We start from the raw sequence: 24,902 nt of genomic DNA, 5'->3' as shown, positions 1-24,902 counted from the left end.
TCTTAACAAACTAGGCATAGAAGGAACATCCCTCACAGTAACAATGGCCATAGATTACAAGCCCACAGTTAATGTAATACTGACTGGGGGAAAGTTGAAAGATCTCCTGTAAGAATGGAAAAACACAGATACTTACTAATGGGATTACAGGATCAAATGGAAGATCTACTTGTGGTCTTTGAGGAATCTCCGTATTTCTTTCCATAAAAGCTGTAGTAGTTTGCAGCTCTAAATTCACTATTAGACTCATGGGGCAATATAACTTCCCCAGAAAATCTTAGAAGACCTGTTACTGATTTTAACATCAAACAATGTTGCTGGAAATCTTACTTTTAGAGAAACATGTATCGTTAGTCAGTGTCACTAAAATATTTATAGAGTCTCTGTACTTTCCTGAGGACTTTGTTTTCAAATTATAATGACCCTGAGTTGTGTCTGTCCAGAAGCATGGTCATGTACTCTGTTGTGCGAAATTCATATACACTCACAACTTAGGTGTGTAGCAAATCTCATGTAACCAAGACACACTTCTGAATGGAACATGAATGTTATTCCTGGCCTGGGAGAAAATTTTATGAGAAGGACCCCCAGGGCAATTGAAGCAATACCAAAAATGCATTACTGGGATCTAATCAAACTAAAAAGCTTCTGCACTGCCAAGAACACAGTAAGTAAAGCAAGTAGACTGCCCTCAGAATGGGAGAGGATATTTGCAGGTTACATTTCCAAACAAAGGTCTGGACCAGACCTCCAACCAGAATCCACAGAGAACTCAAACTTATTAATAAGAAAAGAACAAGTGATCCCATTTCACTATGGGCAAGAGACCTGAACAGAAACTTCTCCGAAGAAGACAGGCACATGGGCTACAGACACATGAAAAAATGCTCATCATCTTTAATCATCAGAGAAACACAAATCAAAACCACTTTGAGATACCATCTAACTCTAGTAGAGTAGCCCACATAACAAAATCCCAAAACTACAGATGTTGGTGTGGATGTGGAGAAGAGGAAACACTTCTGCACTGCTGGTGGGAATGCAAACTAATACATTCCTTTTGGAAAGAAGTTTGGAGAACACTCAGGGATCTAAAAATTGACCTGCCATTGGATCCTGCAATTCCTCTACTAGGAGTATTTCCAAAGGACCAAAAATTGCTTTGCAAAGAAGCTATTTATTCATTGCAGCTCAATTCATAATAGCTAAGTCATGGAAGAAGCCCAAGTGCCCATCGACCCATGAATGGATTAATAAACTGTGGTATATGTATACTGTGGAATACTATGCAGCTTTAAAAAAAGATGGAGCCTTTACCTCTTTTATGTTTACATGGAAGGACCTGGAACATATTCTCCTAAGTAAAGTATCTCAAGAATAGAGGAAAAAGTATCCAGTGTACTCAGTACTTCTATGAAACCAACTTATATTTCCTCACACTTTGTTATGAAAGATAGAACACTACTATGGCCCAGGATGAAGGAGAGAAGTGGAGTGGGAAGGGAGGGAGGAGGGAGGTTTGATAGAGGGAGGGTAAAAGGTGGGATCACATCCATGCAGCATATTGCAGGGGTACAAGTCAGATCTGTCAAATGTAGAACATAGATGTCTTAACACAATAATCAAGTAAATGAGGTGAAAGCTATGTTGATTGGTTTGACATAACTACGTCAGATTGTATTAAAAAAATCAACACATTGTACCCCACATATGCATAAATGTATTTATGATCTATGTGTATATGACTTAGTAAAAAGAAAATCTGAGAAAAAAAAAGTCTAGTGTTACATGAAAACAGAGGAATCTAAAAACATTTTATTTTGGATATTTGCTCTATTCAAGAGAAGAATAACCTATGATCACTCATCCCTGGGAGAACATCCAGATAATTTACATTTTTCCCCTAACAGTTTTTTATCAACACTTTATCTCTTAGGCCTTCAAATATTTAACTTACATTCCCTTAGCATTTGGCATTTGGCAGTAGTAATGATAGCGACAGCTAATTCAGCAGTAAACATTACAGCTCTTTGAAACATAAGTACCCAAGGCACTTGGGATTCTTGTGAAAGTCTTGATGGTTTTATAAAAGCATCTGTTTAAAAATTAGGGTTTCTTTCTGTTTGTCTGAGATAAATGAATTAAAGGATAGATTTCAATCCATCTCAGCGTTGATCCCATCACTGGGTGAGGTAGGTTCGTGTGTGTCCTGAAGCGTCCATTGTAACACACTCTTTGACGTACAGAATTAGGAATAAGGTGGGCATTTTAAGCCTTTCCTACTTTTTTTTTGTTGAAAAAGCAGTTTATAATTTTTCATTGATTTCCAGACTGCTGTGTTGCTGAAAATTAACACAAGGCAGCTGATGTTTCTAATTTAGGGGATGGTACCAGGAGAATTCTGCCTCCTTTTTTCCTGCAGATTTTCAAAATCAGGCAAGGATTATATTGATGAGAATGTAATCCACAACATGAACTTCACCAGAAGAATTTCTGAGGCCACGGCTTGTTAATTTCTTTCATGTTTTTTGTTTTTGTTTTTGAGATAAGAGTTGTTTCAGTTCTATTTGATTTTTACTTTAAAGATCTCTTGATTTATTGGAAGTTAACCTTTAAAATCATGTTACATGAAAAAGCTCTTTACTGATGACATTTTATAGAGGCAGTGAGTGATTCTGTACAGCACAGTCAAGAGGTCAACTGCTTTATGTATTTATCACCACAGACTAAAAACCCTGGATTTTCTCCCCAGTTCCCTGTGTTTACTGTCATGTTGTGTATTTAGATACTTTATCTTAAGTCTCTAAATTTTATTCTTTTTAGATAAGAAAGCAAAATGGCATTATGCTGATATTATACCCCTAATTAGTAATTAAATATAATTCCATTTTTAGAAATTGTTTTTAAATTTCATTTATTAAACTTAAAAGATGTTTTATTCCTTAAATCCTTAGTATATTACTAAAAAATGTTTTTTTTAAAGGAGCTGAAGGATAAATTATAATAAAGAATATTTGGATACCATTTATCTAATTAAATTCTTTATGAATTTCTAATCATTATTATTTAATAAGACTTACTAGAAAAATTAATACACAGGAAAGAAAAGTTTGAATGCAAATAATTTTTGCCTACTATTTAACATGTTAGAGATTATATTCTCCACATTTATTAGGAAGTATTTTTCCCTCCGTGGTGTCCTAGCTGTTACAGGGATAGTAAGTCTGAATTACAGATTAGAATTACTATTAGAGTTCTGTAAGAAAATTTGACTAATCTTATTTAATGTTTTAGTCTTTGCTTGCTCATTTTCTGACATTCAAAATAGAAAATGGGGGCTCAGCACCTGCAGCTCAGTGGCTAGGGCACCGGCCACCTACACCAGAGCTGGCGGGTTCAAATCCAGCCCCTGCCTGTTAAACAACAATGACAATTACAACCAAAAGGTAGCTGGGCATTGATTTGGGAGGCTAAGGCAAGAGAATCGCTTAAGCCCAAGAGTTTGAGGTTACTGTGAGCCGTTACACCATGGCACTCTACCAAGGGTGGCATAGTGAGACTCTGTCTCAAAAAAAAAAAAAAAAAAGAGGCCGGTTGCGGCTAACGACTATAATCCTAGCACTCTGGGAGGCCTAGGCTGGTAGATTGCTTGAGCTAATCAGCTCAAGACCAACCCAATCAAGAGTGAGACCCCCTTCTCTAAGAAATGGCCAGGCACTGTGGCTGACACCTATAGTCCCAGCTACTTGGGAGACTGAGGGAAGGGGATCACTTGAGCCCAAGAATTTGAGGTTGCTGTGAGCTGTGACACGACAGCACTCTACTGAGGGCAACAAAGTGAGACTCTGTCTCAAAAAAAAATATTTTTTTAAATAGGAAATGCATTGTTATTTGCTCATAATAAACAATTGTTCAATGCCAGTACTATAATCTAGAAGTTGGGTTAATGATTTATTAGCTTATCATTCATGTGTAGTTATGCAGAGTGGCCATAAAGTTCGTCATGCTGTTTTCAGTTGCACATGAACTTTGTGGCCACCATGTATTTCTTTCTTGTGTTGAGAATTTAACTGAGGACTATGTTTCAGAATGCCACTCCTAGTCTTGATTCTGACTATTCCATATCACCTTCATATGCTATAGCCAGAATATTCATGTGGTTAAGAAGAGTTGTATTGTTATTTATTGATTGCAGCTCAAATCCTCAGCTTCCAAACCCTCAGCTTCCATTAGGGTTTTATAAGAGATCCAAACCTAGAAGCAGCCTTAAAAAAATAAAATTTTTTGGCAGCAAAGAAGTAGAGTCTGAGTATCAGCCAGGGGAATATCTAAAACCTGTGAAATGGCAAGTAAATCAATAAATGGTCAAATGTAATATTTGCCTAAAAGTTAATAACTGGAAGGAAATAGCTTTAGTTCAGTGGTTCTCAACCTTCCTAATGCTGCAACCCTTTAATACTGTTCCTGTGGGTCATGACCCACAGGTTAAGAACTGCTGCTTTAGTTTATGACATAATTTTAGTTGATATTATTTCACCATAACTTTTTATAGATCAGTTAATATCTTTATTTTATAAATATGTAAATAGTCTCAGATAAATCAGACAACTTCTCCAATATCACACAACTAGTTAAGTTGCAGTTAGGACTTTAAGTTCTCAGAATCCAAATCCTTTCCTTTTCTTGTAGGAAAATACTTAGTAGGAAAGAAAGAAGTAATAAATAAGCAAAAATAACAAATTTACAGGAGAAGTTATAAGTGCTGATTTAGGCAGATAGTAAAGTCACTCTATTGAGAGGGAAAAGGTTCAAGCTTAAGACAAATAAAATCCGGAATTTCTCTGCGTGTTGCAGAAGAAACAGTTACCTATCAGTTTCTCAACTACTTATTGTCAAAAGAAGTTGTGTGCAAGCTTGAGGTCTCTTTTATTAATAATTCAGAAACTAGAGGTAATATTTGAATATGTTGGTGGTTATACATTCAAGATACCCTTACAAGAGAATGGAAAATGAGCAGAAGCAGATGGGAGCTGAGCTGTGTCAGGAATGCACAGTACTGGGGACTTCTGCTGACAGCATTAGCTAATTACCCATCAGTTAGAATCTGCATTTTCATCTGCTTCTCAGCTTACAGTATAATTTAACTTTACACTGATGACCCTGACTCATCATTGTTCTCTCTTTTTTAATTTTAAATTTTTCTTAACTACAGTGTTATGTAAAAAGGTGTTTTAAAATGTTCCTGTAAATATGATTAGGGAATTGTTTTGTATTGTTGTTGGGAGTCAGGATCTCTTTTACCATTTATTTTTATACTTCTGAGGTCTGGCAGTTAAGTTCGTGAACTCATTGTAAAGTAAGTGCTACATACCTCTGCTGCTGAATGTCACTAGGGTCATCAGAGCTGTCATCAGAGAGCACACAAACAATAATGCTGCCATTCAGCAAGACAGAGCCACATGTCATCTCTGCCTCACAGGGAACAAGTAGTTTGATTTCTGTCACATTCATTAGTTTTACCTGGTTTTGAACCTCAGAACATTGCTTAGAGTAATTAAAGACGGCCTAAAAAAAATGGAGTGATGGGCGTGTCCCTGCTGCAAAACATTCAGTGCTTCTGAAATATCAGTACTTTCCACTGTTATGTGTAGACAGAATGTGATTGTAACCAAAATCCCAACTAGATTCCTTATAAAATTGGTGTGCTTATTCTAATATTTATATGAAAAAGTCGAGGACCTTGATCAGCAAATTTATCGTGAAGAAAACAACAGAGATGGAAGATTGATGCTCCCTGAGTTTAAGACTCACTGTGAAGCTACAGTGATCAAGGCACCATGTGTTTGCTTAGGAAACTTAGGAAGAGCTGGGGGGCAGGAAAGTAAGTCCAGAAGCAGAGCTATCTATCCATCTATCTATCTATCTATGATAAAGTGATTTTTTTTCAAAAGTATCATGGCTATTCAATAAGGAAGCTATATGAATGGTCAATAAATATACAGAAAGATGTTCACCATCGTTGGTAATTGCAGAAGTGCCATTGAAGCCATTACAATACTTTGTCACACCCAGTAGAATGGTTGCATTAAAGCCAATAGCACCAGTGTCAGTAATTAAGACCAGAAACATCAAAAATTGGTAAGGATATGTAACTACTGGAACTCTCATTTTTTGATAAGAATATGAAATGAGATAATCATTTTGGAAAAGTTCTGTAGTTTCTCATAAAGTTAAACACAAACCTTCCATGTGATTCAGCAGTTCCATTCCTAGACATTTATACAGGAGAAATTAAATCAGTTCACAAGAACAGCTTATAAAACAGAATGTTCACAGTAGCTTTATTCATACTATCCACAAATTGGAAACACACATCAACAAACAGGAAAATAGATCAGCACATTAGGGGTAGTCATATACTACTACTCAGCAATAAAATAATGAGAAAGTTACTCAAGAAAAGATAGTCAGCGACATGAATAAATCTCAAAAACCAGAGGTTAAGTGAAAAAAGGAGTGCATGATGGGAATTTTAAAAAATTGAATATATGAGTCTTTGTCTCTTTTTTTATTAAGTCATATCTGTGTACATTAATGCATTTATGGGGTACAATATGCTGATTTTATATACAATTTGGAATGCTTGTATCAAAGTGGTTAACATAGCCTTCACCTCACTACTTAATTGTTGTGTTCAGACATTTATACTCTTAATATATATAATATATATGCACCCTTGCAATATGCACAGTAGGTGAGGTCCCACTGATTACCCTCCCTCCAACCAGCCTCCCCCCACCCAATCCTCATCTCCCTCCTTCACTCTGGGCTATAGTTGTTTGTTTTATCATTCATATGAAAGTGTGAGTGATTATATATTGGTTTCATAATAGTGCTGAGTACATTGGATACCTTTTCTTCCGTTCTTGAGATGCTTTACTAAGAAGAGTATGTTCTAGCTCCATCCATGTAAACATAAAAGACGTAAAGTCTCCATCCTTTTATGGCTGCCTAATATTCCATGGTAAACATATACCACAGTTTGTTAATCCATTCATGGGTCAAAAGTTCATAGCTGAGGAGGAAGTCCGTTCCTTGACAGAACTTCTTATGACAGATTGGATGACACTTGGGCTGCTTCCATGACTTTTTATTGTCATGTTTAGATTTAAATGTTTAATGTGTATATTTAAATTTACTTTTAATGAGCTACTAGAGTTAATAACTAACATAAAAATTTTAGGAAATTCATTTCTCTTTCTCCAACCCAATTGGTGATGTCATCAAGTGATTGACTGAATGTCACCTTTCTTTCTTTCTTTCTTTCTTTTTTATTAAATCATAAATGCATAGGTCTTGTATATGTTAATGCATGTATGAGGTACATTGTGCTGAATGTCACATTTTATTATTAATAATATTTACATGTATCTACAATGGTTTGCTAGTTTCTTTGATTACTGATGAACACCATGTGGGTCATTTTTCCTCAATTTATATATTATTTTTCTGGCTACATTATCAACTGATTCTATTGGGGGGCAGCTGCATCCTCTTTCTGAGACCTTGTCAGTCCGCAGATTTTCTTTATTTTCCTACAGTCTTAATGCAAATTTGTGTGAGTTTGGGATTCTAGGTTCAAAATCTTTTGTCATGTCTTTAAAGGTACTCCACCATTAGATTCGAATCGTTTTTGCTAGTGAAAGTCTGGTGCTATCTAATTGTTCATTTCAGACAATCTCTTTATGTTCTGAGATGCAGAATTTGTGCTTTATCCATAGTGTGCTGAAACGCCACTAGGTTGGATCTAACTGTGACTCCTGTAAATTTCCCTTTGTTGTTTAGTCTTCTGTTCTTTTTTTGCCTGTTTTTAGTTTACTTGTTTTTATAAAGCTCATGTCAAGAATAAATGAAGTTATATCTGTCCTCCTTGCCTCTCCCCTCATATCTTTACCCTTTTGCTTTTGTGCTGGATTCTGGAGAAATATCATTGCTCAACTCAATACTTTCAGTATACTTGTACAATATTTTAAATTGCATATAAACTTTTATTTTAAAAGAATAAAATAGAGTTGGCATTTAATTACTACTTGTAGTCAAATATATTAATGAGTAAATACATATTTTTTTTTCAAACTTATAGGCATTTATCCTGAAAGGAATTGAGTTGGGAGAGTGTTGTGAAACATGCACTGTGTCTGTCACTGCTTTACATCTCCCTTAAGGCGCTGTGAAAAGTCACTTCTGAATTAACTTAGAATAGAAAAGAAAAAGAAGGTAGACTTTGAATCTCCATTTAAATGCCAGTCCTGCCACTTAGTAACTTTGTTCCTTCAACAGTGTACTTACCCTGTGTGCATAGCTACCGAGATAGCCACACTGGCCTGCAGGTTTCATTCCATCACCCTCCCTGTCAAGCTAATCCTGTTCAGAAACCTGTATTTAAAGCCCCCTGGCAGCCTCTAGCTCCAGCAGGTCTGTGACAAGGAGGTAGCCTCCTGCGGGCTGTGGGGTGCAGACTGCTGGTGTGGGAAGGAATGACTGCCTCAGTCCTGTTCTTTCTGTGCTACACTCTCAATCCCAAAGAGCAGTTTGTCTACAAGTTAGAACATTTGAAACATAACACATCAATCTGAGTATTTTCTTTAAACCTAAGTGGTTTAGGTGTATCAAAATATTTTAAGTTAAAGTAGAATTAGTGGAAAGTTTGCAAAGGGAAACAGGTAACACTGCAAGGGAGAATTAAAAGGTTTCTGTGGTTTTCAGGAAGTAACTTAAAATCTTCAGCTCCTTCCAGATCCTCACTTTGAACCTTGTTCTCTTTATGGCTAATGGATGAAATGCCATAGTGGAAACTGCTTCCAGTGTTGTGTACGTGAGCATTACAAAATCATAGTAGCTCTTTGGTAGCGAGATTTATCTTTTTAAATAAGTCCATCATCTTTTCTCAGTTCTTTTCATGAACAAAAGGAAACGTACAATATTTTTAAAATATGTAAGAATATATAATGAAAATATAAATCAGCTTTTTTTCATTTTTCTTCATATCTCTTTCATTAAACCTACATAGAAATTTTAAGAGGTAGACTCTGTTTTTGTAGACAGGTAGCTTGGTTCGTGCTAATCTCAGTCTTCATCTCAACGTGCAAACACATCAAAGGTAAGCCAGGAAGCAGGCACAGTGGCATGAGAATTAGATTAGATATGAAAAGATTTGCCTTAAAATCCTGACTTGGGGTCATTATTTCCTCATCTGTGAAATGGAGCATGTACTTCTGCTGCGTTACAGAGAAGCTATCAAAATAGGGTAACGCATGTGAAGGAGGACACTACGAGTGTTAAATTAAAGCTTCAGTTGTCACTAGTTTCTTGGGCAGGTTTTCATCCCACAAAGTAAGTTTTTACATTTTAATTTCCTGCCTGTATAGAGTACAGTAGAGTCTCCTTTAAATGCCATATATACCTGGCATTAACATTGCTAAAAAGAAGCAAGACCAGAAAGTTCATAGCTGAGGAGGAAGTCCATTCCTTGACAGAACTTCTTATGACAGATTGGAAGCCATGCTTATGACTTCTTTTAAAAGACATATTTCCCTAGTCTTGTAAATATGAGCACAAATTTTGACTGTTACAAGTGACTAATCCTCTTGGTTTTAACAGGGGTTACTTCTTATTTTATTTATTTTTGTGCTGTCTTAAAAAAAAAAAAAAAAACCAATATGAAATTGTTTCCTCATTGATACCCTGTCAGAGCACACATTCCCTGTATTATCATCTATCATTTGCCAATCACATGAAATATTTAGCTAGAAAACTGGAGATATTACTAGCTCAAAGTAAAATTAATTTATCTTTGCTTTGAATCAATACAGATTCACCCAGGCATTTGTGGATTTGACCTTACTGCACTAAAATATATTAACCTCTACTGCCTTCAGTTGTTACTCCATTCTCTCAGTAAAAATCTGCACCAGGAATCACATTGGTTCTTTGTTGATAGGGGAAGAAAGGTTGTCTAATGGGTATTGTTTTGTTTTGCTTAGTGATCTGTGTTAAAAAAGTCTCAAAGATCTTTTTTAAGGTTCTCAAATCATGGATTTTATTTACTTTTACAAAGGCACATAGAGTTCTATGTTTTAATTTTTTTAAAGTTAAACTCATATGCTTTTAGGGATGAAAGGAAATTTAAAATCATTTTCTACTTTATTTACGAATTAATTAGGACTTTGAGATTTATCTAGGACTACTCAATTAGTACTAGAATTGAGTGGACCACTCAATTAGTAGAGTATTCAGTTTGTTGTACATTTCATTTTATTGTACTGAGTATTTGTTTATTCAAATAGAGAAATAGAAGCAGTTTTCCTACACTTGAAAGAGAATATTATCCAAGAAATTAAAAACACTTAAAGAAATCTTTAGTGACACCAGCAAGATAGCCAACAAGACGATCCAACCAGTACTCACCCTCATAAAATACAGGCAGAACAATAAATGAACAGCTACATTTTAACAAGTAATAACTTGGGAAAGAGCACTGATGTATATCAGAGGAGTAACAGAAATCTTGGTGAACACAGAAATTCAAGACGGCCACAGAAAGAATAGAAGGAAACACTAAGTCTCTACTACCCCATCCTTTCTCAGGGATCAGCTGAGAATCAGGAAGAAATTCTCTGTACAGTGATGAAAGGTGAGCACCAGAACACTGCAGACCTCACTACTGGGGTCACTTGCAAGTCCGAATGTGCACTGAGCCTAGCTGATGGAACAGTATACAGTCCTCTAGAAAATTTTGAAGAGGCATTGTTCTACCAGATTCACAGACATCTTATACAGGGACACCAAAAATATGAAAAACCAAAGAAGTGTGACATCAATAAAGGAATATAATTCTCAAGTGATAGACTTCAATGAAAAGAAAATCAGCAATTACCTGAAAAGGAATTTAATGACCTTAAGGAAATTCAGTGAGAAAACAAAAGACAAATAGACTCGTCAATGAAATTCGTAATTCACAATATGCATGAGAAATTTTACAAATGCATAGAAATCATTAAAAAAAATCCTGCAGCCAAAGAACTTAATGAAATAAAAAAAAATTAACGGCTTCAGCAGCCGTCTTTATCGAACTGAAGAAAGAATCCCTGAACTTGATAGTTTATTTGAAGTGACCTAATCAGAGACAACAAAGAAATAAGAATGTAGAAGAGAAGACAGCCTACAAGACTTGGGATACCATTAAGCAAACAGATGTTTGTGTTCTGGGAATTCTAGAAGAAGAGAAGGAAAAAGGCATAGAAAGTGTATTTAATAAAATAATAGATGATGAAAAATTCCCAAATCTGGAGAAAAATATGGACAGCTAGATCTAAGAAGTTTAAAATTCTCCAAATAGATTTAACTGTAAAAGTTCCTCCCCTGAACACATTATAAATTATCAAAAAGAAAAGACATGCATAACTCTACAAACAGCAAGAGAAAAACTGAATTGATTTATCATTGTATTATGTATCGTATTGTATTATGATTATCTCTCTTTTTTTACAGTTCTGACTTAGTTTGATTGTAAATACACACCTAATCCTTGAGCACCCAGATATATAAAGCATATATAATATCTGAAGTGAGAGGTATACTCCATTGCAATGACTTCAACACTCTATTGTCAATGTGGCATTTCATCTAGACAGAAAATCAAGAAAGAAACATTGGATTTGAAATATTCTTTAGACCAAATGTTCCTAACAGATATTTACTGAGCGTTTCATCCAAAGGCTACAGGCTCATTCTTTTTATGAGCATGTAGAATACTCTTCAGAATAGACCACATGGCTAGGCAAAAAAACAAGTCTTGATCAATTTAAAGACTCAAATCATATGAGGTATCTTTTCTGGCCACAAAGGGATAAAATTTAGTAACAAGAATTTAGTACTAGAATTTAATAATAAAAGTAACCTATGAAATTATACAAAGATGGAATTTAAACAATATATTACTGAATGGCTAATGAGTCAATGAAGAAATTAAGAAGGAATTTTTAACGTTTCTTGAAACAAGTGAATGCCATTTATTCCAAAATCAAAAGACCAAATGATTAGATTCATATTCATGCAAAGATAGCAAAGACATCATTTCTCCTAATGTGTGGAGTTACTGTCACAGTTAAAATACCAGTAGAATTTTTTTATAAATACAGACAAATGATTCTACAATTTATGTGGGAAAACAACAGAACAAAAAGAGCTAAGTCAATTTTGAAAAAGAAGGATGGAATTGGAATTTCATTCTAGAATTTCTGTAGCATCAAGACAATGAGGTATTGGCAAAGCAGTGGGCGGATAATGGAACAAGTTAGCCAGTGATACAAGAACAGCTAACTGGTTTCTTGAGAGAACTGTGGTACTGATCCAGTGGACAAAAGGTAGTCTTTTTAGCAGATGGTATTTGAAACATTCAATATTCCTACAAGTGACAAAAAGAACCTTGATGTGAACTTTACGTCTTATACAGAAATCAACTTAAAATATTAATATATTACAAACTTAAATATAAAACTATAAAACTTTTAGAAGAAAACAGAAAATTGATTCAACACCCAAAGCACAGTAGTTATGGCACCACCCATGACACCAAGGCTAGCAGGTTTGAACCCAGCCCCGGCCTGCTAAACAACAACAACAACTGCAACAAAAAATAGCCAGGCATTGTGGCAGGTGCCTATAGTCCCAGCTACTTGGGAGTCTGAGGCAAGAGAATTGCTTAAGCCCAAAAGTTTGAGGTTGCTGTGAACTGTGACACCACAGCACTCTACCAAGGGGTACATAATGAAACTCTATCTCAAAAAAAAAAAAAAAATACAGAAGACCTTTGTGACTTAGAGTTAGTTGAAGATCTTTTAGCCATGACTCCAAAAACAGTTAATAAAAGAAAAACATTGATAAGCTGGTCTTTATCCACAAAACTTACTGTTAAGAAGATTAAAAAATAAGCCACAGACTAGGAGAATGTATTTGCAAATTTCATATTTAAAAGGATTTGTGACCATAATGTATTAAAGAACTCTAAACTCAAGAAGATTCAGAATGTACTTTGGTTCCTAATATTTCATGAGTGTTAAACTTTGAACGAGAAATATGAGGATTTCAAAGCTTTTGTAAATATTCAACATTCCTTAAATATTCTCCTATTATAGATTGTATACAGCTATGCTGTCAATGAGTAATATTTAGTGTGGGATAATTCCTATTAGCTGATAATAATCAATATCTCCACTCTAGCTGTTGGGTTGTTTCCCCTCACATATGGTATCTCTCTGGTGGGTTCCCCAGGACAGACTGTGGACTGGAGTATGAGAAAATTATGGCATGGGTGACAGAGAGTACTTCTAGAAACAATCCCCCAGATATACCAAGGGATAACTGTTTTTAATTTTTATAATTGGGGAAATAATGATGTGTGGATTATATTTTTAATAAAGCAGACTAATTATGTCTTTGATATGTGCAGCTCAACTGGATACACAATCTAGTATATTTTTCTGTCTGTGTGTGACTTACCACAATGTTAATGATAACCAGTGGCACTCAGTAAACTCTTCTCATTTGACAAAAACATGACAGAGAATAGGTAGAATTATATCTAGTTTAGGATTAGAAATATGCAGAGTGAATATAAATTATTTTGTATGCAATCTAAATTTTCTTGATGTTGTTTAAGTAATAACAATATACCTTGTGGTCATACAGATATTTTTCTGAATTTAATCCTAAAAGTTTAGAAATATTGCTGTTTACATATAGGCTTTTAATTTACCTAAGATTCATTTCTTTTTTTGTATTGCATCAAAAGGATTTAATTTTATTCATTTTCTCTTAGCTAACCAATTGTCCTGATGTTTGATGAGTAGTCTGTTTTGTCTCCACTGATTTGTAATGCCACCTTTGTCATATACCAAGTTTCTCTTTGGGTGTTTTTCTATCTCTATGCCTTCTATTCTGGTGACTTACCCTGTGTGTCAGACTGTGCACTGATTCCACACTGTATCGATTATTGTAGCTTTAAAATAATTTTTGATATCTGGTAGGGAAAAAATCTTCTCATATGATTTTATCATCGAAATTGTCTCAACTATTCTTGTCCCTTTGTCCATCTACATTAATTTAGAATTAGTTGGTTTTTTTTTTTAATTTGACCCAGAAAACTCTGTTAGGTTGTTCAGTGATTTGATTAAATTTATTTAGAGTTTAATTTGTGAGGCATATTTGTTATATTGACTGTTCCTTTCTGTAACATTTATTCACATTTTCTTTATATGTCCTTTAGTAATGTTTTATAATATTTTGTAATGTTTTATCTTCATAAAAGTCCTATACAGCTTTTATTAGATTACTTCATGATAACTTAGAGATTTCATTATTTTTGTGAATGAGAAGTTTTTTATTAATTTTCTGATGATCACTAGGGGTGTGTAAGAAGACTATTGTTTTTGGTGCATGGATCAATTAAATTCATCAATCTTACATTATTCTCTTTTTCTAATAATTGATATTTTCCCTTTGACTTGATGAGTTGATAATCGTTTCATTTGAAAATAAGGATAGTTAGATTTCTTGCTGTATAACTACTTCTCTTCTTTCTCTTTCTGGTCTTGTTACTTTATCCAGGACTTTCATCACAGTGTTGAATGGTGATGATGTCATGTGCCTTCTCTGACTTTTTCATGACCATATTTTTTTTCAGAGGAGTTTAATTTTTAATGTGTAACAGAACCACACATAATTTAATAGAATATAAGTATAATATATTTTATTTTATATATTTTTTCCAATAAAGGTATTAATTGTAGCAATTTAGGAAGTACAAATAAAAAAATTACAGGCTCAGTGCCCGTAGCACAGTGGTTAGGGCACCAGCCACATACATTGAGGGTAATGGGGTTTGAACCTGGCCCAGGCCAACTAAAACAACTGCAACCAAAAAACAGCTGGGTGTTATGGCGGACACCTGTAGTCCCAGCTACTTGGGAGGCTGAGGCAAAAGAATTGCTTAAGCCCAAGAGTTTGATGTTGCTGTGAGCTGTGATACAACAGCACTCTTCTGAGGGTGACATAATGAGACTCTGTCTCAAAATAAATACATAAGTAAATATAAATTAAAATCAGCTGTAATTACATCACCCAGAAATGATCATTGTTTGCATTTTGGTGTATGATAGAGTTGCAAATTAGGTTTTAAATTCACCTAAATGTGGCAAAATTACAAATCACTTAAATCATTCACAAGTTTAAATATTCATATGGGCAGTGCCTGTGGCTCAAGGAGTAGGGCAGCAGGCCCACATACCAGGCATGGCAGGTTCAAACCTAGCCCCAGCCAAAAAACAAAAAAGTGCAAAAGAAAAAAAATATATATACACACACACACATATATATATGGAGTTGTGTGGTCTTTCCTACACATACAAAGTAATATATGCTATGAGATAAAATAGAGAAAACTACAGATGAAGAGCTCTAGCTCTTGTGATGTACTTCTGAGGTTGTTAGACAGCAGATTATGCATTGATCTCCTGTACTATCCCAAGCTTATAGTGGGATCCAGTGTGTGAAGTATATGTGTATTAATTCCATGCGTAATGATTTTTATCTCACTGACTTGAAAGCCTATGCTTGTGTTAGATGCAACTCCCTCATATAAAATGTACTGTATTTTATATAACTATCTTTTATAAATACTTATTGTGTATTTACTTGCTAGCATTTTTGTTTAGGCCTGTAAGTGACATTTCAAATAGCATCCTTTGTAAATAGTAATTGGACAAATAAAACAGCAAGGGAGAAGGCTGGGATTCTCAAATTATAAGAAAATACTTGTTGTAAGACTTCTGGAAATCAGAAGACAATCAGCATCAATAAAGAGAGTAACATATACGTAAATGCTTAGGTATGTGTGGGAAGAGATTTGTGAACATGAATCCAAGCATCAGGAACAGAAATTTGATATATAAAACTTACCCAATAAAATCTCTGGTTATGTTAGCCACACTCTTATAATGCTGTTGTTCACAACTCATATAAACATCTTTCTTCTCTTTCTTTCCATAAATTAACATCAGAAACAAAGTAGATGACCAGAGTGAGAGTAGTACATAGGTTATCATACTGTAGAATTCTAAAGAGTAAAGGAGAAATCATGGACTGTTGGAAAACTTTTTTGTGTGTTTAGGGCATTTAAACAGACTTGCTTAGGTTTTGTTCCACAGAACTAAGTTGGGCTCATGGCCTTTTCCACCATATCTCTATCTTTCTACATCTTCAACAACTTATTTTTTAACACAAGTATTATAATATAGAAGTTTCAGTTTATTACTGACATTTTTCATTTTTCACTATTGTAGGTCTGCCATTACATGGCATTTTTAAAGTCGTCATTACAAGAAGAAATTTTATCTCATCTTTGAGCAGTAATGGTTAAGAACTAACTTAGCAGGCTGAACTTAAATCTTAAATTTGGTCACTTGAGGTCGCCCGCAGCCAAGAAAGACCTAGAGAGGAGAAGGTTTTAGTATCTAGAAGAAGGACCAATTGTGTTAAATCTGCTTTTCTTTTCAGCTCAAGTTTTAATTATCAAAACATTTTGTCCTCTGCTTTTAATAAAGGATGTGATATGCAATTATGGTGACAATCCTGGTTTAATCTTATTTTAATGCATTTTCATTGATGGGATAATGCCCTTTTTTTAAGGTATATAAAATTATATTAGCTCAGAATGTTGTCAGGCATTTTTCTAGAAAGATAAAATTGAATCTTAAATTTGGTTAGTTCTTATGTCTTACAGGTATTAATGGACGTAGATTTCTTACCTTTCACGTGCTAATGGCTGCTTCGTAGAAGTTGGGATAGTGTAAACACAAAATGTGACAAGTGACAGAACAGTTGGGTTTCTTTGCTCATTGGTATCCCCAGCTGCCAATGAATATGACTGATTTTTATGTAGAAATAACAGTATACAGATGAATCAGTTGTTCAAAGAGTTGTGTTGGTAGAATAAACACTTCTCTAACAAAGTATAAAACATGTTAGAAATTCCTCTTTAAGAACTACTTCTATTGCCCAGAGGAGGTAGCTCACGCCTTTAATCCTAGCACTCTAGGAGGCCATACCAGGAGGTTTGCTTGAGGTTGGGAGTTGGAGACCAGCCTGAGCAAAGTGAGAACTGCTCTCTACTAAAAATAGGAAAGTTAGCTGGGCATTGTGCTAGGTATCTGTAGTCCTAGCCACTCAGGTGGCAGAGGCAAGAGGATCCTTAAACCCATGACTTTGAGGTTGTTGTGAGCTATGACATTACAGCACTGAGCAACAGAGTGAGACTTTGTCTCACAGAAAAACAAAATTAAAAAAAAGAGAGGAGAAAAGAACTGCCTGTATGGAGAATGACTGCTAAGGGGTACGGGATTTCATATGGGAGTGATGAAATGTTCTGGGTTTAACTAGTCATGATCAGTATACACCCTTGTGAATATCCCCCAGACTGGTAGGTTTTATACTTTAAACTGGTGATATTTGTAGTATGTGGATTATATCTCAATAAAAAAAGGTCAAAGAGTCAGATCAGGTAAATCTCACTACTATATATGTACTATGATTTTGTACAAATGTTGTACTAAAAACTGTTAAAAGACCTTTAAGAGTTAAATTTTCAGAGAGTTTATATGAGCAAACACGAGTTCATGAATTGGGCAGCTGCAGATCACAGGTGGTTCTGGGCCCTACTGACAGGAAGTGAGGGGAAGGTTTATAGGGAGAACTTGGAATCAAGTCATAGAAAATACTCAATTGGTTAAAATTGAGCAGTAGCCTTATCTGGATTATTTCCATGGAAAGTTCCTAGTTAAAGGTTAGTTGGCAGTTTGGAGTTGGGTTTCTGTTTGCTTAAGTAGGAATCCAGGGGACTGGAGCCACTTCATTCTAGTAGCTTCCCAATTATTTTAATATATCCGTTTTATGGACCTTAACTAAGGTCAGTTGACCTTAAGTCTGAATTTACTGTCCATATAGGAAAGGATTACATGTTTACCTTTACTTTTAAAATATTTATTAAATGTCTCTTCTGTTGAAAAAACTTACATATAAGGGAAGCAAGTTTGAATAAGACAGAAAGTTGGAGAAAGTAGACAGTAAACAGCAAATCATGAATGAGGAAATGTGAAGTGATGCAGAGACTATGCAGTGAACAGAAGCTCAAGGAGAAGCAGCTGGTGGCTGTAAGGAAGTGCTGTTTTCTGCTTATTTCACACAAATACTTTCAAATTAAAAGGATGAAAATAAAGCATACCTAAAATTCTGCCCGCTAATGACAACCAGCATCAAATCTTGGACCTATATTCCTGCTTTACTCCTATATGCTCATGAGTGTGAGTTTAAGTGAAATAGGTAATGTTTTATTTGTATTATGAAACAAAATCATACCATTAGTATTGTGGCCTGTTATTTTCACTTACTGTACTATGAGCAACTTCCCATGTAAGGAATATTACTTTTGTAATATTTTAATAAGTAGGAAATAATCCATTGTGTTAATTTAATCATTCTTCAGTTATTGAATGATAGCATAACTCTTTTAAAAATCACATGAGAAGTTTCATATTTAGCTGAAGCATTCAATACATATGTAGTCCTTGGTGATTGGCTTCTATCACTTACTATGTTTTTAAAGATTCCACCATGAATATAACACATTTCTTTTCATGGCCAAATGATACTACTCTATACACATACATCCTATTCTGTTTATCCACTCAACAGCGTACATTTGGATGGATTCTACCTTTTGACCCCTGTAAATAATGCAGCTATAAACATTGACCCACATGAGTTTTGTGTAGACATATGTTTTCATTTTCTTGAGATATATCTACCAGCACAATTCCCTGTCAAACGATACCTCATTTGAAAGTTTTGAGTAACTTCCAGGCTGTTTTGCAAAGTTGCTGTATCATTTTACAAGCCTCCCAGCAATGTATCGGGTTCTAATTTCTCTACTTTCTCTCAAACATTAGTTACTCTCTTTCTATTTTATTATAGCCATCCTACCAGTGTAAAGTAGTATGATTTTAATTTGGACTTTTCTAATGGCTAATTTTGTTGAACTTGTTTTCATGTGCATTTTGGCCATTTGAATATCTTTTTCAGGAAAATATCGGGAATTAAGGGAATTACGGTTCATATCCTTAATTCATTTTTAAAATTGAGTTATCTTGTTGAGTTTGAGAGTTTTTCTGTATGTGTATTCTAGACACCAGTCTTTTATCGACTGTACGATTTGTTTTGCCCTTGTGTGGGTGGTATTCTTGTTTCCTCGTGGTGATTTCTCTCTTATTGTCCCTTTTACTGCCTCCTTATTTGTGTCTTTATATTTAAGGTAGATTTTTGTAGACAGTCTATAGTAGAATCATAGTACTTTAGTTCAGTCTGACAGTCTGTGCCTTTTAATTTTTATACATCAAGTTGATATTAATGTTGTTAAAGTCTACTATCATTTTATTTGTTTTCTTTTTTGTTTTTTTCTCTTTCTGCTTTTATTTAAATTAGTTGGATTTTTTATCTGGCTCATCCTTTGGTTGACTTTTATTTTAGTGAATTCTTTAGGGTTTATACAGCTTCACCTTATGTCAGTCCATTTTCAAGCAATATTACATCACTTCACATGTACTTTAAGAACTTTAGGAAAATGTATTTCCCTTTCTCCTGCTCTTGGTACAGGACAGTTCTTATCACACTACCACCTTATTAATACTATACTTAATTGGGGCTTTTTTATTTGTTTAAAATAATGAATTCTCGCCAATAAATTTAAATAATAAGAAAAACTCTTTTGTATTTGCCTGCATATTTGACATTTTTTAATGCCTTTTATTGTTTGTTGAAGTGTAGATTGTCATCTGGTGTCACTTTTCCTTTGCCTGATGGACTTCCTTTGCCATTTCTCATAGTGTCATAAATAAAAGTATAGACATAAATTAACACATTAAAAGCTTTTTAGTGAAGGATACTATAAACAAAACTTATGAAATAAAAGGCTGGGAAGAAATAAGAGAATAAGATCATTTTTAAGCTATTCAACCAATAAGATTAAGAAGCAGTGTTACTAATATGGGCAAGATATGAAAAACACACTCAGACATCATTGGAAATACAGGTTGGTACATTTTTAGAAGGCCATTTAGCTTTATCTGTCAGTATTTAAAGTATTCATGTTCTTTGACCAAAAGACTGTCACCTGGAAGTCTTTGTACAAGTTTCCTAAGAAATATACCTCTGTGTGTGTGTGCGCCCATGTGGGTGTGTGATGGAGAACAGTTGGCACCCATGGCACAGTGTTAAGATGAATGACAGCTCAGCCATATCAGGCATAGCCACTGGAAAGAATGACACTGTGAAGACCTCTGTACAGAGGGCTGACTACCCGGATACTGACAGAGCGTATGCTGTATTATATAGTGGAAATAAAATAGTTGCATAAAATTATCCATAGCAGCACCCAATCAAATTTTTTAAGGACATATATACATACTTGTTCAGGCTTAGACTGTTCAGAGAGGTGCACACCAACTTAACAGTGATTGTCCTGGACAGGAAGGAGTATGACTTTTTAAATGTTTCTATTAATTTATTACTTTTGTAATCAGTTTCGTAAAAGAACACATAGAGAAACTGACTCAAAAGAAGCAAGACCATTTCTTCCCGAGGGTTTCCAAACCAAATAAATCTCTCCTGGACTTAAATAGAATTTTTTATTTCTGAAGGTAAGATGCTGGATTCTACCCTTAGAGCTCAGCGGAATTTAAAGGAACTAAACTTTTATTCACCTTGAGTTCCATAATACAGGAGCAGAGAAGCTAGTGAACTCCATTATAATCTTTACAATTTAGTATAAAAAATTAGAAATGACATTTTAAATTAAAAGTTTTTTGTTGTAGGTTGTTGCTATGTATTTGAAATTGTGACTAGAGTTATAATAATGAAAAATATGCAATAGCTTTGAATAGAGAAGTAGAGGTGCACAGGCTTGCTCAGAAGGTTGACCAGTATGATGGATTGATTGTGGGCTATTGCAGAAAGACCTTTTACCACACATTCTCATGTTTAAATGTAATCTCACAACAAAACAGTGTGCTGCATCTCGGTGAAAAATCCAGTAGTAGGATAGGTAAATTACCTGGAAAAAAGTTACAAATTAGAATTTAAAAATTAAGTTTAAATAGGAGACAAGGAAGTCGTTGATTCTTCCTCGTGGAGCTACTGCTAGATGTTAGGTCCTGAGCAAAGTCACCTCAGAGTTCTCCAAGTAAATGTTACAATGTGAGAGATTTGTTTCATTTGCAAATGGATTGGTCTGAAAAACTATTTCTTTGGGGATTTTTTATCTAGAAAAAGAATTTAAGGCCAATCAAATATTTATTATACATATATGCAAACTGAATATTTTGTACTTAAGTTTCTATACTGTGTTAAGCACTTGAAATTTTCCTTTCTTATAATTGAGGCCTTTTATTTCTTTCCAAATCACCTAGACCCAAAGTAATATTTTTACATAAAGAAAAAAATCTGTCTTTATGGATTTATTTATTTTTATTAAATCATAGCTGTGTACATTAATACTATCATGGGGTACAGTGTGTTGTTTCTATATACAGTTTGAAATACTTTCATCCAACTGGTTAACATAGCCTTCATGTCATTTTCTTAGTTACTCTGTTAAGACATTTATATTCTACATTTAGAAAGACTCACATGTACCCCCATAGGACAAACCATAGATGTGATCCCACCAATCGCCCTTCCTCCACCCATCCTCCCCCCTATGGATTTATTTAAAAGAATTACTAGTAGCTCGGCACCCATAGCTCAGTGGGTAGGGTGCCGGCCACATACACTGGGACTGGCGTGTTCAAGCCTGCTAAAAACAATGCCAACTACAATAATAACAGTAGCTGGGCATTGTGGCGGTTGCCTATAATCCCAGTTACTTGAGAGGCTGAGGCAAGAGAACTGCTTGATCCCAAGAGTTTGAGGTTGCTGTGATCTGTGCCACCACAGCACTCTACCAAGGGCGACATTAAAGGGAGGTGAAGGAATATTTGAGTACATTAGGAAAAGACCTGTGTATCTTACATGCGTGTGAAGTTGCACTTTACAGATGTTCAGTCTGTAGCTAAGTAAATACTTTTACGTGGCCTTGTGCTGCACTTCTTCACAAGAAGATGACAATATAAACACGTTCCCTAACCAGGTGTCAGGAATTGCTCTGAGTATTTTCTATTTAGTGTTTCACATCATCTTAACAACTCTATAAGTTTACTTCTTCCACAGTTTACAAATGGGGATCTGAGAGGTTCAGTAAGTCACTCAAGATCGCATAGCTGCTAAATGCCAAAGCCAGGACTTACTGCAGCTGATCTGGCTCCAGAATCTAAGCTCATAACCACTTTGCCTCTAAGTGAAATTCGAGAAGAGCTTCGTGGCTATGCAGTGCTGTCTGTTAGGTGAGAGGTGTGGTATCTACCACCTATCGTGGCAGCTGGAATTTAGTCCTTGTAGGTTCACTGCTTGTGGCTTACAAGTCTTGAGAATACCCAGAGTTTACAGTTAAATGCACATATTCTTGAATGGACTGTGAATGGATAATAACAGTGTCCAGGAGCACAGTGGTGCAGCACAACCTCAGTGACTGTGGAGCAGCAGAGGAAGGAGGGGTGGACTCGCAAAGCCAGCAACTGACTAGCCTACAAAATCAGGACTTCTGCCAAAGATGAAAAAAGGATAACCAACAGGGGTTTTGGATGACAGTACAATAATCAATAACGTGTGGGGACTTTGTCATCTACTTTCACTGTGTGCCATCTACCATCTCCTTTAATGCTAGGGAGTACAAGGCGGCTGGCACTCACTGCATCGATGTGTTTGCTAACTACTTACCTTTCCTTTGTCACACAGCAGTCAGCAGGCCTTCTTGCTGGAGAATGTCCCTTGCAACAACGCGAGCTGTGAGGCTGCGCACCGCATGTTCAAGGTCTACTGGGAGCTGGCGGGCCTCAACCAGATCAAGGATGCTGTGGCTGCCACCTTCTTTGACATCTACGAAGATGTGAGTTCAGAGCTGTGCTGTGTGTTTGGAGTCCGACCATCATCTACCTCGTCATCCTGTTTGCCCAGAAAATGTAGACAACATAACGAAAGCAAATGAGTTGATGAAGGAAAGCCCCTTTTAATATCAAATGGCAGAGACACAAATCTGTTGACATCGTTGGCTCATCAGTATAGTCAAATAAGAAAGCTCCCTTATCTCATTTTTTGCTTATTTGGATTGGACCACTGAAGAACCTTGCTCTGAGTCTGGCAAATCTGCACGTTCAGCAGGAAACAAAAGCACTGCCATTAGGTGACAGACCCTGAATCTGGGCAAGATCACAAAAGGACGTGTCACAAAAGGACGTGTCCAGTCCTCAGGTTACTGCCCTGCACTGGAAGCAGCACCTGCTTGCACATGTTCTTGCCACTCTGTCCTTGGCTGCTCAGTGACCTTGTGAAAGGCTTTCAGGGCTCTGGTTTCCCCTTTTCTAAAGTGAAAAGCCAGTTTTCCACTCAAAAAAATAAACAAACTATGTTAAATTAATGTTACAATAAATCTTTATAAGATAATTTATTTTAAAAAGTTAAATGCCCAGTACGATACTTAAGTCTCCGTTTACCTTGTTGTGGTTTCACTTTGTTTTGTTTTTATAAGAGGCTCATTCTCAGTTATATGAATCATTCAGGTCCTTTCCCCTGTGTTGCTCTTGCTGTCAAATCTCATGTTATTTCAGTTTTCAGTCGTATTCCAAGCATAAAGGTAATTGGCAGAAATATGACAAGGAGGAAAATCAGGAGAATTGACTATCAGTTTTTAATTTCTGTGCATAAAAACATCATAAAATAACTAAAAAATTGTTTTTAAATCTAGGAAATAGGATAGGCACCCATAGCTCCGTGGTTAGGGCACCGGCCACATACACTTGGGCTAGCGGGTTCAAACCTGGCCGGGACGGGCTAAACAACAATGACAACAACAAAAAAAAAATCCAGGTGTTGCGGCAGGCACCTATAGTCCCAGCTACTTGGGAGGTTGAGGCAAGAGAATCACTTGAGCCCAAGAGTTAGAGGTTGCTGTGAGCTGTGACGCCACAGCACTCTACCAAAGGCAACAAAATGAGACTCTGTCTCAAAAAACAAAAAATCTAGGAAATAAATTTACTGGGAAAGAGTCTGAAATGAATATCTTTTTATGGTTCATACCACCTGATAAGTCACAAAAAATTCTCTGGAAAAATAGAAGATAGTCAATTTACAAGAAAGGCCCAAGTTGCTAACGTGAAAAATATTATGATAAATGATCACAAGGAGTCAGAAGAATATCAATTTAAATTAGCAAACCTTCTTTTCTTCAATAAAATGAACAAAACTTCCTTCTGCCTTTTATAGGAAAAACAACTCTAATATGCAGTAGTGACAAGGGCATTTGGAAGATGCCCTCCCTGAAGGATGGGAAGGATCTGGTAGTCTGTGTCATGACCCTTGAAACATCCATGCACATGTGGGTGGAAGAAGACACACCAAAATGCTACATTATCTCTAGAGACCAAAGTTAGAGTTTTTCATTTTATTTATATTTCATTCAATGTTGTATGCACAAACTGCACTTTTTTTTTTTCGAGACAGAGTCTTACTTTGTCACCCTCAGTAGAGTGCTGTGGCATCATAGTTCACAGCAACCTCAATCTCTTGGCTCAAGCTATTCTCTTGCCTCAGCCTCCTGAGTAGCTGGGACTACAGGCACCCGCCACAACGCCCAGCTATTTTTA

At 35.6% G+C, this 24,902-nt stretch overlaps 1 protein-coding gene across 1 annotated transcript in view; it reads left to right on the top strand.

The window, feature by feature from the left end:
- Positions 1-24,902, top strand: part of ITFG1 (integrin alpha FG-GAP repeat containing 1) — a 277,437-nt gene that overhangs the window by 162,513 nt on the left and 90,022 nt on the right. Inside the window, exon 11 of the mRNA XM_003792524.3 lies at positions 22,999-23,149. Within this exon, the coding sequence (XP_003792572.1) occupies positions 22,999-23,149 (151 nt within the window). The remainder of the gene's footprint in view (positions 1-22,998; positions 23,150-24,902) is intronic.

Source organism: Otolemur garnettii, unplaced genomic scaffold (assembly GCF_000181295.1).
Source record: "Otolemur garnettii isolate 467f Iridium unplaced genomic scaffold, OtoGar3 scaffold00058, whole genome shotgun sequence".
NCBI classification, from domain to species: domain Eukaryota; kingdom Metazoa; phylum Chordata; class Mammalia; order Primates; family Galagidae; genus Otolemur; species Otolemur garnettii.
Note: the sequence above shows the minus strand (reverse complement) of the source record. Positions and strands in the feature narration are given on the sequence as shown.